A 13,155-nucleotide genomic window follows, 5' to 3' on the forward strand; every position below is an offset into this window, starting at 1 on the left:
AAGTGTGACTACACTCGTTCGGTTTTAAGGGACAAAAAAGTGCAAAAGACAATAAATGATATAACAAGGGCTGACCCTCTATAGCAAAAAGGCCATTAGGAAGAACTGGTCACACTTACATTTAATTATGAAGAGACTAGACTGAAGTTTTTGATGATATTCTTTCACCTGTATTTAGAATTGATTTTTTTTTTTCAAGGAAAGTGTTGTCATGGACTCTATTTGCAAATCCCTTTTAAATATATTTCCAATATCAACGTCTTGGGGCGCTGGCAGATTAATTCAAAGCAATAAATTTCAAAAATCTTATTCAGAAGGGGGAAACGGGGTGGGGGGGACGGGGTGGATTTTCAAAACAGACAGAGTTGTCTGGCTTTGAGTCGTAGTACCTAAAGGAAAGATCTTTTCTGCAATGCTAACCAGTTTCATGGAACTCGACCAAACACTAGAGCACAACTTGGCCACCGTTAAGTTACACTGGCCCAAAGCAGGGAAACTCCCAGAGGGAGGAGGATGAAGTTTATTTTAATTCCACTGCAGAATAAGCTTTCTGGGCTTGAATCCGTCCCTTCCGACGGGCGGCCACATCTACACGCACGCTCACTTACCGGGGCTGCAGCCACCATGGAACCAGGCCTGGGGGTGGGACTCTCCTCAGGACTCTGGTGAGCTTCCTCTGGTCCCCGAGTCACAAGAATTCTGAAATGCTGCTGTCCCGCATTTTGGTCTTGCCTGATCTTAAACGTGCAGCCCTGACCCTGTGGCGTCCTTTCCATGGAATTTGTCCTGTGGATTTCGGGAGCCACCCTGTGGCCCCGAGGTGGTGTCTCTGGGTGGCCCCGCTCTTCCGTGGGGCTGCTGCGCTCCGCTCGCGGCTGCGTGGGGTACGAGGTGCTCCTTTCCAGTCGGATGCGGGGGTACCGCACCAACCTGTCCCCCTTCGTGCCCGTGAACCCGAAGTTAAAGTCACCACCGAGCCCTGGCACGCCGGGTGATGGCTGCTGCAATTGGAAGACAAAGCACCGCTTCCCAGAACCTCCAGAAGCATCTGGAACGTGCTGCAGGGACCAGCGCCTGGGTTCCGGCGCCGATGGGCTGCCCTGGCCATCGGCCCCGAGTGGTGTCAGCTGCACCTGGCGCACGTCGGCGCTGGAGGCTCGGTGCGGCATCCGGAGCCCGCCGCGCTCGGAACCCTGGCTGGTTGCAAGTTCGGTCTCCTTGAGGCCATCGGCAGGGACAGGGCCCCGCGCTCGGCGGCCACACGTGCCATTGACCTGGGGGCCTGCACCCCTGGCGTCCCTGGGAAGGGCGTTCTCGGGGGCCTGGGGCTCCGGGGGCTCCCGGCGGCCGCCCCGCGATACCGACGCCGCGTCGCCGTCCAGACCCTCGGACAGCCCGCACGTGTCCGGGGCGCCGTCCGCCGCCTTGCGCTGCAGCGAAATCTGCACGGACGAGCTCCGGGTGGGCCGCGCGTCCGCGGGGCTCAGGAGCTGCGGGATGAACATGGACGTGCTGCGCTTGAGCGCGCCCACGGCCTCCTGCAGGCTGCCGCCGCGCTCCGCTCCCGCGTGGGCGCAGGGGTGAGGGCCGCTCCTCCGCGGCAGGGTGTGGAATGCCATGAAAAAGTCGTCTGCTCTCTCCCGGTCGAGGATCTCTGATTCGGGGGCTGTGTTACTGCGACCGGAGCCAAAATGAAACCGAAGCCGATGGGCCATGGTGCCCAGCAGGGCAGGGAGGGAGAGGGCGAGCGGCAACCACACGCCCCACGCTGCCAGAAGTCAAAAACTGAAGACGCAAACTCCAAGAAAAAGAGTCCCATCTGCCAAACCGTGAGCACTGCGGCACCGAGAGCGACAGATAGCAGAAATAACCCAAGTGGCAAGCGGCATTCCAGGCATGATTGGATAAGAGCAAAAAGCTCTCATCCACACTGGGACAGAGGGTAGGATGGCCAGAACCACATGACCGCCGTCTCCCCCTCCAATGCCAGCTCCTGGACTCGTAGTGGAGTTTTCCCCCCTCTCGCCTTTTTTTTTTTTTTTTTTTTTTTTTTAAACAGCAAGAGCCTGAAACAGCACCTTCCCAGCTGCTGCTTTTCCATCAGACAGGAGTGGCCCCAGCAGGGAGCTCTCACAGCTGACTAAGCAGCAAACACACTGGGAGCCATGCTGCTATAAATCCAAACCGCATCACATTCACAAGACAGTTCTTTCCGAACAGAGCCGGGCACCGCGCACTGGCTCTCACCAATGCGGAGACCTGGCACCCAACACCCAAGCACACGCGGTGCTGCCCCACCGCCCCCGCAGAACCGAACGCCGACAAGTAAAAATGCCTTGGCCCTAGGAAAACCTGTTCACAAGCCTCGGAGGCTGTGTTCCTGTTATTTACGATAGCACCACTCTACCCCATGGAATGCAAACTAATAAAACGCACTATAAATACGGTTACACACCCCACAGAATTACTGTCCCTTTCATGCTAGATAATTAGACCACGACCTATAAGTAACAAAATAGCTACGTGGAGGGGGCACAACTTACAAAAATGCCAGTTAGTGGTCTGGCTCCCGCTCCTACAAGACTTTTCACGGGAGGGCAGTGTTTTGATCTCACACAGACAGTATGATTGTCAGACATGGAAGGACCAGAGAAAAGGGACGCAGCTGGAGAAAACATTTTCCAACATATGCCAGATAGGAGAAAAAACAACTACACCTCCCCCCACACACCCCCCAAGATAAGGAAAGGAAAATTGAAGAAGGGTGTACATGTGGTTTTGGTCATTAAGTTCAATACCATACAGGGAAAAAAAAGGCTGTCCGGGGCTGACTGTTTTCCAGTAAGAAGTCAGCAATATGAACACAGTTAGGGTACACACATGGAAGGTTGCTCTTTTTGCAAAGGGCCAAAAAGGAGCTAAGAAATAAAAGTCCACATTCAAAAACCTGTCATCAGATTTGTAGTTAACTTGGACAGATTTCTGTGTGTTTTAAACTTACTATTTTCCATACCCAGCAACATCAGTTATTTCACACAGAGGCTTATTTAGGACCGAGTAAAAACTAGGAGGGGAACATAGCAAGCTGCAAAGAGTGACAAAAAGTTTATTTTAACATCCGCAAAGCATGACTTTGTCAACAGCTCTGCAGTGCAGGGCGTGGAGGATTAACCCTACGTTTACATACAACCAAATCTGTTTGCTAAAGGCATGTGTTTTAAATGCCAAAAATGATCTCTATGAGAGAAATGGACGCTAGTTTGTTTAATGCTAAAACTGCCAAGTACCACTACAGTCACGTATTATCTTAGCTGGATTAATAGCCAGAGGAAAAAAAACACCACCAGCAGCATTCACCGCAGAGTAACAACACTGCAGATGGGCTGGGGCAAAGCTAGGTATTAATATCATAAAACAATTTTTCAGATGAAGTTTGTATTCACACAGGATTTCGCCAAGCTCTGCATTCAAAGCCCTTTGTGGTCTGGAAGTACAGTTGAAGGCCCACGGCAAGGTCATCGCAACAATAGTCACTGTGTTAGATATTGGAAATGGGAAACTTAAATTGTTTGACAGCGAACTTCTTTGAATGGAAGAAAATTAAATAATTAAGCCACATCTGACAAGAGCTCATTTCCCCTCAAATCTGACCCTTCCTTCACCTTGAAGAAGTGTTATCATGCTCAGGAAATGAGAGAATGAGGATTAGTCTGCAGTGGGCCTTTACTGTCATTCTACCGAACACCACCTAATTCGCAGCCTTCCCTGGATGGAGACGAGGGGCAGAGAACTGCACCCTCAGCAGAATCTCTTATTCAGTTTAACAAGAAAATAAGTTCATACACACCACGAGAATGATTTAGTTATGTGGGATGACTAATTATTACCCAAGGTATAAAATGTTGAGTTCAGTACAAAGCCACCAAGAACCCAACTCCATTTTTAATAGGAAAGATATCAGGGTGGTAAGCCAGAATCTGTTAGCTTTGTAATCTGGAGACTAATACCAAGCGTAGGAAATTAAATACATTGCCAAATTCTACAATCAGGATAAAAAGCCTCGCGATTCACTACCACTGGCCTGAGACTAGAACAGTAGGTTCCAGCGGGGCGTTATAACTCACTGACATGTTTAAATTATGTAAGAGGTCTGGACAGAAGGGGGTTAACTGAGCTGTATTATAAGGCTCCTTCCAATCAAATATTCTATTCATCTCAAGCTATTCAAAAACTTGGGGGTTTCAGGTGAATTCTTGCTGCAAGACGCATTCATAAGAATATTCACTTCAACCAAAACAATATACATAAGTTTCAGGGCAAGTAAATTTGCATGACAACTGACTAGAGCTACTATACTACTTCTGAAGAGTAACTCAAAAGCTTCCACATAACATAGTAACATTCATTTTCATAGTTGGAACACTGGACTCCCGGGTACTTGATGTATACATTCCAGTTAGCTGGCAAAATGTTGAAAGCCAGATATGCTTCTGAAATTCCATTTCTAAAACATAATCTTACTTTTCTCAGTTATATAATGATATATATCTATAGCTTACTTACCTATCTATCAATCTATGTATAAAATGCTAGTTTGTATAGCGTTATGCTTCAGGCATAACTTTGGTTCGTTCTTTAAACATACTTTTTACTAATTTCCCTTGAAAAAGTACCACGTTTAAAATACAGCTTAATTTTACCTGCTAAATATAGACTCACTTTTTTCTATCTACTGCTAGATTTTTATTTTCCCAAAGAGAATCACTATAGATTCCCTGTGAATAGGTGACAGTATTGTAGTCTGTCTAATAGTTAAAATCCCAGAGGTTCGTTTACATGAGTGATGGTCTCTTCACAGATTTGCCTGCCTCTCTACGTTCCCAACAGAAGAGCATAAGTATATGGTTTAAAATATCATCAATGTGACTTTCACCAATATTAACTATGAAAAAAACACGCATATATATATACATACATATACACAAATAAAATTTCTGTTCTAGACATGCAAAAATATTTGTTGGAATCGTGAACTAGTAACGGAACAAAAATAAAGTCTTTTGAGGGGGTATATATACTGTCAGAAATAAAACATAAACCGAGTTCGAAAAGATACTGTTGTAAAAAAATAAGTTTTTAAAAAATGAAGCAAAAATGGGAACCACTTACCAATCTGTTTTCATCAAATACTTCAAACAGGAGTCTGTGATTAGATGGGTTTACCTATAGGGACATAAATAGTATTTCAAAAATGGGCAGAAAGGATGAAATGAGAGACAAAGAACAGAATGCCTTACAATGCACCCAAGTGAATTGCATAATCTGAACAACGGACCTCTTCTGGAAATCCTATACCTATTAAATCAAGTTTCCTAGTATTGATTTCTGTATTGCTCTATGCCTAATGTTTAGGCACATGAGAAGGAAATGCTTTTAGCTGCTTTTGTAAAATAGGAAAGGATAATTCTAAAGAGTTTCTCAATCTTCTCTATAAAAGACATGCTCGTGCCTGTATAACCAAGGCTACATCTTCACGAGGTCAATACCTCAGGAAATCTCTTAGGCCTAATAAACAATAATAGAACTAATAATAGCAAAGATAAAAATAATGAAAACAGTACAAGCAGCTATTTACTATTGTATGCTTATCTTATTTTTAGACGCTATCTTCTTATTAAATATCAGAAACACATGATCTCATTTAATCATGACAGCAACCCTATGATGTCTAACTGTCACCCCAATTTTACAAATGAGAAGCTGAGACCACGAGGGTGAAGTATGTTGCCTACGAGTCCACAGGAGTATGCAGGGCCACCAGAACCCCAACCAGATCTGACCTGCTTGTCTCCAGAGCCCATGTTTTGAACCATTCAAGAGACAAAGGAAGAAAAGATGGCCCCACTTCCAGCAACCACGGTGTCAATGTCAGAGCTACTAGGCTTTCAATGTCTTTTTGCTTCTTTCTGTCTACCAAAACCTCCCCAAAATGGCAGGAATCATCTTGCAGACTCAAGTATCATTTCCTGAGTCATAGCGATGTGTGAGACGTGGTGGTGAGCGTTCTCGTTCACACCATCACATGTAAATCCTGGCTGAAAAGCCACCTGAAGACATACGTACTCTGCAGTTTCCTTCTCCCTCATGTAGGAGAGAGAAGCCCTCACTGAATAGGGCTGTAAATCCTGGAAACAGCCCTATTCAGTGAGGGCTTCTCTCTCCTACATGAGAGAGAAGGAACCTACAGAGAACGCATGTCCTCAGGTGGCTTTTCTGGAGTCACAAATGCTGTATGTGGCAGAGCCAGAGACGGGACCCAGGTCTACTCTTAGTAAGTCTCGTTTGATGGTGCAACCACTAGTGCTTCTGGCCCTGGCCAGCCCTCAGCCTAGTCATAGACCAAGGAGATGGGTTTAGTGTCTAGGCTCTGTGAGGAGTCATGCTGCTGACCAATGCATCCACAGGCCATGGTAGGAGCTGGCACACAGTACGCGCTCAATAAAGATTTGTGGAATATAACAAAGCCCTTAAAAAAAAAAAAAGCCAAGAAAACTAGAGTTTAAGGACGCCTAGAGAGCTAAGACTAGTTGAAAAAAATTTTGGATGTACTAAAATTTACCTAAATGTGGCTGAGGTATTAAACTGAAAGTTGACTAAATAATTCAGAGTTTTACAAGTAGAAAGCTCTATCTGAGAGTTAACTAAGGGTCAGTAACATCTACCTGCCCCCATTAGCTTTTCAGTTCTTTGCAAAGTAATTTTAAAAACATCTGGCAGAGGCTATACATAGGATATCAGCAAGTATTGAAATGTCAATGCCATATTTCAGCTCCGAACATAATAGAAAACAGATGTGTATAGTGATCTAAGTTTGGAGCACACATAATATTATTGTGGTGGAAAGAAGAAATCAGGACCAATTATAATGGGTCTAATGATAATACTATTCCCTTGGCAATCTTCACTAATCAGATCTCATCTGGAGCATTTCTAAAGGTAAAGTTTTTAATATCATGGCTATACAGATAATTAAAATACATTTATTCTGAAGAGAAAACAACTCTTTTCTTTCCATTAAATAGCAGTTTAACATTTCCAAAGCCTCAGTACAAAAAAACCCAGCAAACACCAGAAAAACTCACTGAACAGTAATCTCCATTAATTCACAGAATTTAGTCATTTCTACATAGAGCTTATCTAAGATATTAAATACAAAAGATTGAGAAAATTTTACCCAATTCGGTGATTTTCAACTCCAGAAGTTGCTTTATATTACACACAAACACACCAAATGTTTGAATCACAAAAATGTTCCTTCCTTACTGGAACATGACTGGTAATTTTGAGGCTTCTTTTTAATTATGTTGCCTCTTCTGTTTTATCCTATCTCTAAAATAATTCATAACACACGTCTCATAGAAACAATTAAGTTACTGTTTTAATTATATTTTACCCAAATTTTTTTTTTAAAACTTGAATATAAAAGCTAAAGTACGACATTTGGATAACTTTCTTTTTTACTCCCTAAAACATTCCCAAATGAAACAAGTCTAGGTATTGTTACCACTAGTCAGTCTTGGAAAAACTTGGAAAAATTAGGAGGCTACCAAACCATATCTCATATTAATAGAAATTTCACAATAAAAATTTCAGTTTTCACTCACTATGAATCCATTAGGATAATATATCCATCCAGTCATCAACAACAATTGTTACCAAAAAATGAAAAACTTACTCTAAAATAAAATTCTTCATTCCATTTTGGGTTCAGCGTCTGGAAGAGAGATTAATTTGTAATATCCTTTACAGTCTTTGAAACATTAACAATTACTAGTACAATGCGGTCCACATATTTGCTTAAACATTTTTTCTGATTAAAAAAAAGCTAAGGGATTTTCAAAATGGCAATAAAAGGAAGCACTTGATCAATTATTTGAGACTATTCTATAAACTAAACTAGATCTGGAGAGGATGTATTTATGAAACAGATGATTCATAGATAAGAAACCATAAATTACATGTTACTAACCAGAAGGAATAACGTCAGGGGCCTAGAAAGGGCCATCGTCATGAAAATATAAAGACATCCTTCAAAAAAATCAATACTGATATGATTATTCTCTCAAGAAGGAAATAAACTTTGTTCACTTCCCTCCACCGGCAACAAATTCATTTTGGAGAGAAATGAAGCCAGTGGTGAAAGGGTGAAAAAGTTCATTATTTACAGAAATACTAAATTCCAAAGAACATTTTATAAGAACAATAGAGATGATCAGAGTATAAAACAAGAAGAAGAAAAAAAACTGCCAGTTATAAACCAAAGTGAATTTTCCCCAATAAAATAAGCGGGTTTAAAAAGATTCATCTCCCTACCCTTTAATCCGTCTATCCATGCCTCCATCTATTTAAATATGTGTCACACAAAGACATGGAAAGGATACTTTGTCCTCAGCATAGATAATAGATGGACTGCCAAACATCCTCTGAAACTAAGATGAGACAGATCTATGAAAGAATACATATATACATCTTCTTCTGCATGTAGACATGCATAATACTCTTAAACACATCTCTCAAAAATTGCACGTAAAAATTTGAGACTGAAAAATCACAACCTCACCAATGGCTACAGATATTTACTTTTTTTGAAAATAAAATTTTTATTTTATTTTCAAAAAAATAAAAAACCACAGAATTCGTACCCCACTAAACTGGCATTTAAAAAACAAAACAAAACAAAAACCCCAACTCTTTCCCCACCCACAACTCAACAGTGAATGCAACCAACCCTAAATAATGGGGTTTGTTTCATACTTGTAGCTATGAACGGAATGGGGATTGCAGAGAGAGAGAGAGAGAGAGAGAGAGAGAGAGAGAGAAGGAGGGAGAAGGAGGGAGAAAGGGAGAGGTGCCAGGCAGCCAGAAGGAGGCAGGGCTGGCCCAGGCCTGCCATGGGCTGCAGCAATCGTGGGGACCAGCTGCACAGAAATGCAGAGGGAAGGAAGCAAAGGACAGATAGATGAGGGAAGGAAACAATGTGAGATCACAAAACACAGGAAGGACAACCGCGAGGCTAGGAGGACAGGACAGCAGAGGATGATGAAAGCAGCTCTGAAACCCCAGCGAGCACAACACAGAAATACCAACCAGGAGGCTGGCTGCTAAGCCCGGCCAGCAGCTTGAGCCACGGAGCTACACCCTCTACTGTGGAGAGGAGGGAGGAGGACCTCCCCTCGGAAGAAAAAACATTTCAATCTCCAAAATCACCGGCTTTGATTCTCGGCTCCCTCCCTCCGTGTTCAGCAGGCCACCAGGTTCCCGCTTGCCTTCCCTGCAAGGCTGCCGCCCTCTCCACTGATAACTGAGCCAGTGACAGCGCCTAACGCAGGGAACAATGGCCTCGTCCTTCACAGGCATCCTCCCCACTAATCAAAACACTGGCTCCTGTTTGCAAAACAGATTTTTAATGCCAGTCTGAATGCCAGGTAGAGGACACACTACAACTGCGGCTCCGTACACAAAATGAGCTGGTCTTAGAGCCCAGGCCCTGTACCAAAGCAGAAGAGTTACCTTTTCTTTTTTAAAGCCATCATGGTTTCCAGGAAATACTTATCACACAGTGTTATTTCACTACCCAAAGGTAGTGAGGAAAAAATAGTAATCCATAAATAACACTGAAGCACAGACAAGAACAGCACTTTTGATAAAAAAACATGCATCTTCAACAAATCCCCAAATATGGAGTGTGTGTGTGTGTGTGTGTGTGTGTGTGTGTAAACAGGGAAATAGATGAATTAAAATATAATTATGGAAACACATCTTTAATAAAATCATGTATGGGAAATTTTAAAAAGTAAAACATACACACAATAAACATCTAGTTTTATTATTAATATTTTGTATTAGTTTTCATGTAACTAAGCAAGTAGTTTGCTTCCTTTGGAAACACGTTTCAAGTCAAATCATTCCTTTCGTGCCTACTAACTCCCCAAGCCACTCTATGTCATTAAATGTATATTAAATTGTTTTATACTTCTTTATGGAAAAAAATAACAAGAACAAATCATTGTATTGCTGTATTCTTTGCAGGAAAAAATTTGCTACTTGTAATAATACTCATTTTAAGAAAATGGTTTTTACAGTAATTTATCTAAAAGCCAGAACCAATACCTTGGGTTAACAAGAAAAATTTTGGTCTATGTTGAATTTACAGATTTAATGGTTAAATCTGTAGGGAGATGCTTAAAATAAAAATATTGCCAGCTTAAAATATAAACTTCTACAGAACAAAATTACATAATTTGATTAATTATGATTTAAATGAAATTGAATTAAGGATTGACACCTACCTTTTTAATTGTTTTTGTCTGTACCAAAGCAAGTTCTCTGTTCTCATCCGCTACGTACAATGAAAGTTTCACATATGGGTCACTGAAAAACAATATTTCAGATTTAATAGGATTATACTATCATTTAAAAATTAAAAAGAAATCAGCCAAAATCTAAATGAAAATGCAAATATCAGTTGTTGACCCAGCTTATGTAAATTCCACAAATAAAGCAATAACATTTCAACATGCCTAGGAAGTAAATATACTGAAAAGTTTCTATCAACCAGAGCCAATGTTTATTTAAAAGCAAAAATATCATGAAACTCACATTCTAACTTTAAAGGTAATCTTCCCTATTATTAATTCAAAAGAATTCATCTACCACAGCTTTTTTCTCCTAAACAAATTCTAAGAAAATTTTAAAAGCATACAAAATTTGCTCAGATTAGCAAAATCTAGCTAGAAAATTTAGTTGGTGTCTTATTTATATTCTGATTTCCACTATGTAGCTAAAAATTAATTTTCTTTTACTGGCAGTAAAACAAACATTGTTCCTCTAAACCAACAACAACTATCATCTTACAGATTAAAACAAAAACTCAAAAACCAAAAACTAAGACCCGGGAAGTCACGAGAGATTGGCCCAAAGTTTTAGATTTCAATAAGGTCTATATTAAATTTCAAGTTTCCTGACTACAAGTTCCAGAGTTCCTATTATTTCCCTGGGAAACTGAAAACTTTTAGCAAGACGGGCACTGAAAGGACTACTTAACAGAAGCTATCTACTAAGAGTTTGATAAACCCACTCACACAAGCTAGTATTGGTGACCTGAGATCATTCAAACCTATTCAAACTATCACTTTATAAAAATTTGGGACCCAAGTTCTTCCATCTCACACTTGAGACCCTGAAAATCATAGATAGAAGGGGCTTGCATGTATTCATTCCCCAAATTTTCACTCATCTAATTATGTAGAGCTGATCACTTATTTCTATCCAACTTGAGAATTACCCTTTAATAGCTATACCTACAATGACTATTAATACTTCTTTTGCAACTTCTATGACATTTCCAAAGATTGCACAGAGTATTGTTAAATGCTTAAGACTATATTGATTTTTATTTTTTACTTCAATAAATATGCCATGAAATCCTTTAAGGAAAGGTGATAAAATTTAGTTGGTTAGTAACGGGACTATACTCACTATACAAAAAAAAAGCCCAACAACAACAACCCAGAAATCAAAAGTGAGTGAAAAATACTGTTGGTATGTGTGTGTATATATATTTATAATACATATGGTATACATTATCCATAAAATACATCTTAATGGAAGCTACAACACATCTTTAAAATAAAGCAAAACAATTTGCTCAGTTATAGTCTATTCAGAGTATAATTGTCATTTTTAATGTTCTGACATAGACGTCTTGATTAAAGATCATCTAACCAGATGTACCTACTTCCTTTCTAAACACCTTTAGCCTTAGAATAAAGATGAATCAAGAGCCAGACCTAACCTAGGTCTAAAGAGCCTAAGAGCACCTTCCTCATCAGAGCCATGGTCAAGGTGATGAATCAGGTGTCAATTGCTAGGTCAGTGGTTCTCAGACTTTAGGTATCTAAAATGCTGGGGGGCAGTGAAAGGAGGGGGGCACGTGATTAAAACACAGATTGCTGGGCCCAACCCCAAGACCCCCAAATATCTAGCAGGTCTGGGGTGGACTCTAGAATTTGTGTTTCTGATAAATTCCCAGTCATGCTAATACCCTTGATCCAGGAACCACACTCTGAGAACCAGTGGTCTAGATGGTATTTGAAAAGAGTTTTGTTTTGTTTTTAAGCTGCCGAAACTAATTTTCCATTTCCAGCCACCAAGCTATCGCTAAACAAAGTTCAAGGCCTGGTATCTCTGTTATCTCAAGCACAGATCCCCAGTGTGCCATGGAGATGCATTCCCGGGCGCGCGCACACACACACACACACACACACGCCCACATTACAGAGAATTCCATAAACTCTGCTGACTGCCATCCATCTCTTATTCCCATGTCCCTCGGCTATCATGACTGCTGCCTATTATATTAACTGCAATCGAGAGCTAACCATGCACTGTAATAGAATCTCGGTAGTCTTCTCCTCATCATTTGTTTACCTCAGTTTGTATCCCTTAAATAGTCACAGTACGTGACACGTGCAGGTGGAGGTTGAGAGTAGGGTCTCTGAGGGTGGGACAGTATCCCCCAACTGGAACAAGGAAGGCATGCTTTGGGCATGTCGTGAGTGCTCATCCAGGTAGAGGGAGGTCCGAGGGTGTCTACATGAAAGATCAACTAAGAAACTCCCTGGAAGAGAATTCACACTGAAGAGAGAACCAAAGGCTGGTGGGAGCTGGTGAAAGGACAATGGAGTGTAAGTTCAAGGGGCGAGGAACACAGGACAGGGGATGGGCTGGTGAAAGGATAGTCAGGTGTAAGTTCAAGGGTGGTGGCGGGGAGCACAGCCTCCCAGGTTGGTCTCAGGTTCCTCCTCCCTTTCTGATGTTACAGCAGTACCATTCACAACCACAAATCTTTACTGAGTACAGACTACATTCCAAGGACTGCTAGGAGCAAGACACAAGTGCAAGGGAACGGGGGAAAGGGGTGGATAAAAGAGGATTCGTTCAACAGAGGTCATAAAGGGACATTTATGAACGGTCCTACTTAGCCCAGCTGAGTGCAGGTGACTGCATTTTCCCATTTCAGCAAGGTGAATGCTGGAGCATCAAGCTGAGATATGGCACAGGGCACCGGAATCCGAAAATGAGCAGGAAGATGCC

The 13,155-nt window shown here is 41.6% G+C and overlaps 1 protein-coding gene across 13 annotated transcripts in view; it reads right to left on the reverse strand.

Annotated features, from left to right (window-relative positions):
• NEDD4L (NEDD4 like E3 ubiquitin protein ligase) overlaps positions 1-13,155 on the reverse strand; it is a 315,839-nt gene that overhangs the window by 131,538 nt on the left and 171,146 nt on the right. For 9 of the 13 annotated variants that reach the window (XM_081079103.1, XM_081079104.1, XM_081079105.1 and 6 more), the window contains 3 exons: positions 10,350-10,431; positions 7,736-7,774; positions 5,170-5,223 (listed from right to left, as the gene is read on the reverse strand). In XM_081079103.1, the coding sequence (XP_080935229.1) occupies positions 5,170-5,223; positions 7,736-7,774; positions 10,350-10,431 (175 nt within the window). Of the gene's footprint in view, positions 1-608; positions 1,933-5,169; positions 5,224-7,735; positions 7,775-9,147; positions 9,372-10,349; positions 10,432-13,155 lie in introns of those variants that run through there. The other 4 variants (XM_081079102.1, XM_081079097.1, XM_081079098.1 and 1 more) reach the window with 3 other exon arrangements.

The sequence above is a fragment of the Rhinolophus hipposideros genome (genome assembly GCF_964194185.1).
Source record: "Rhinolophus hipposideros genome assembly, chromosome: 17".
Taxonomy (NCBI): Eukaryota; Metazoa; Chordata; class Mammalia; order Chiroptera; family Rhinolophidae; genus Rhinolophus; species Rhinolophus hipposideros.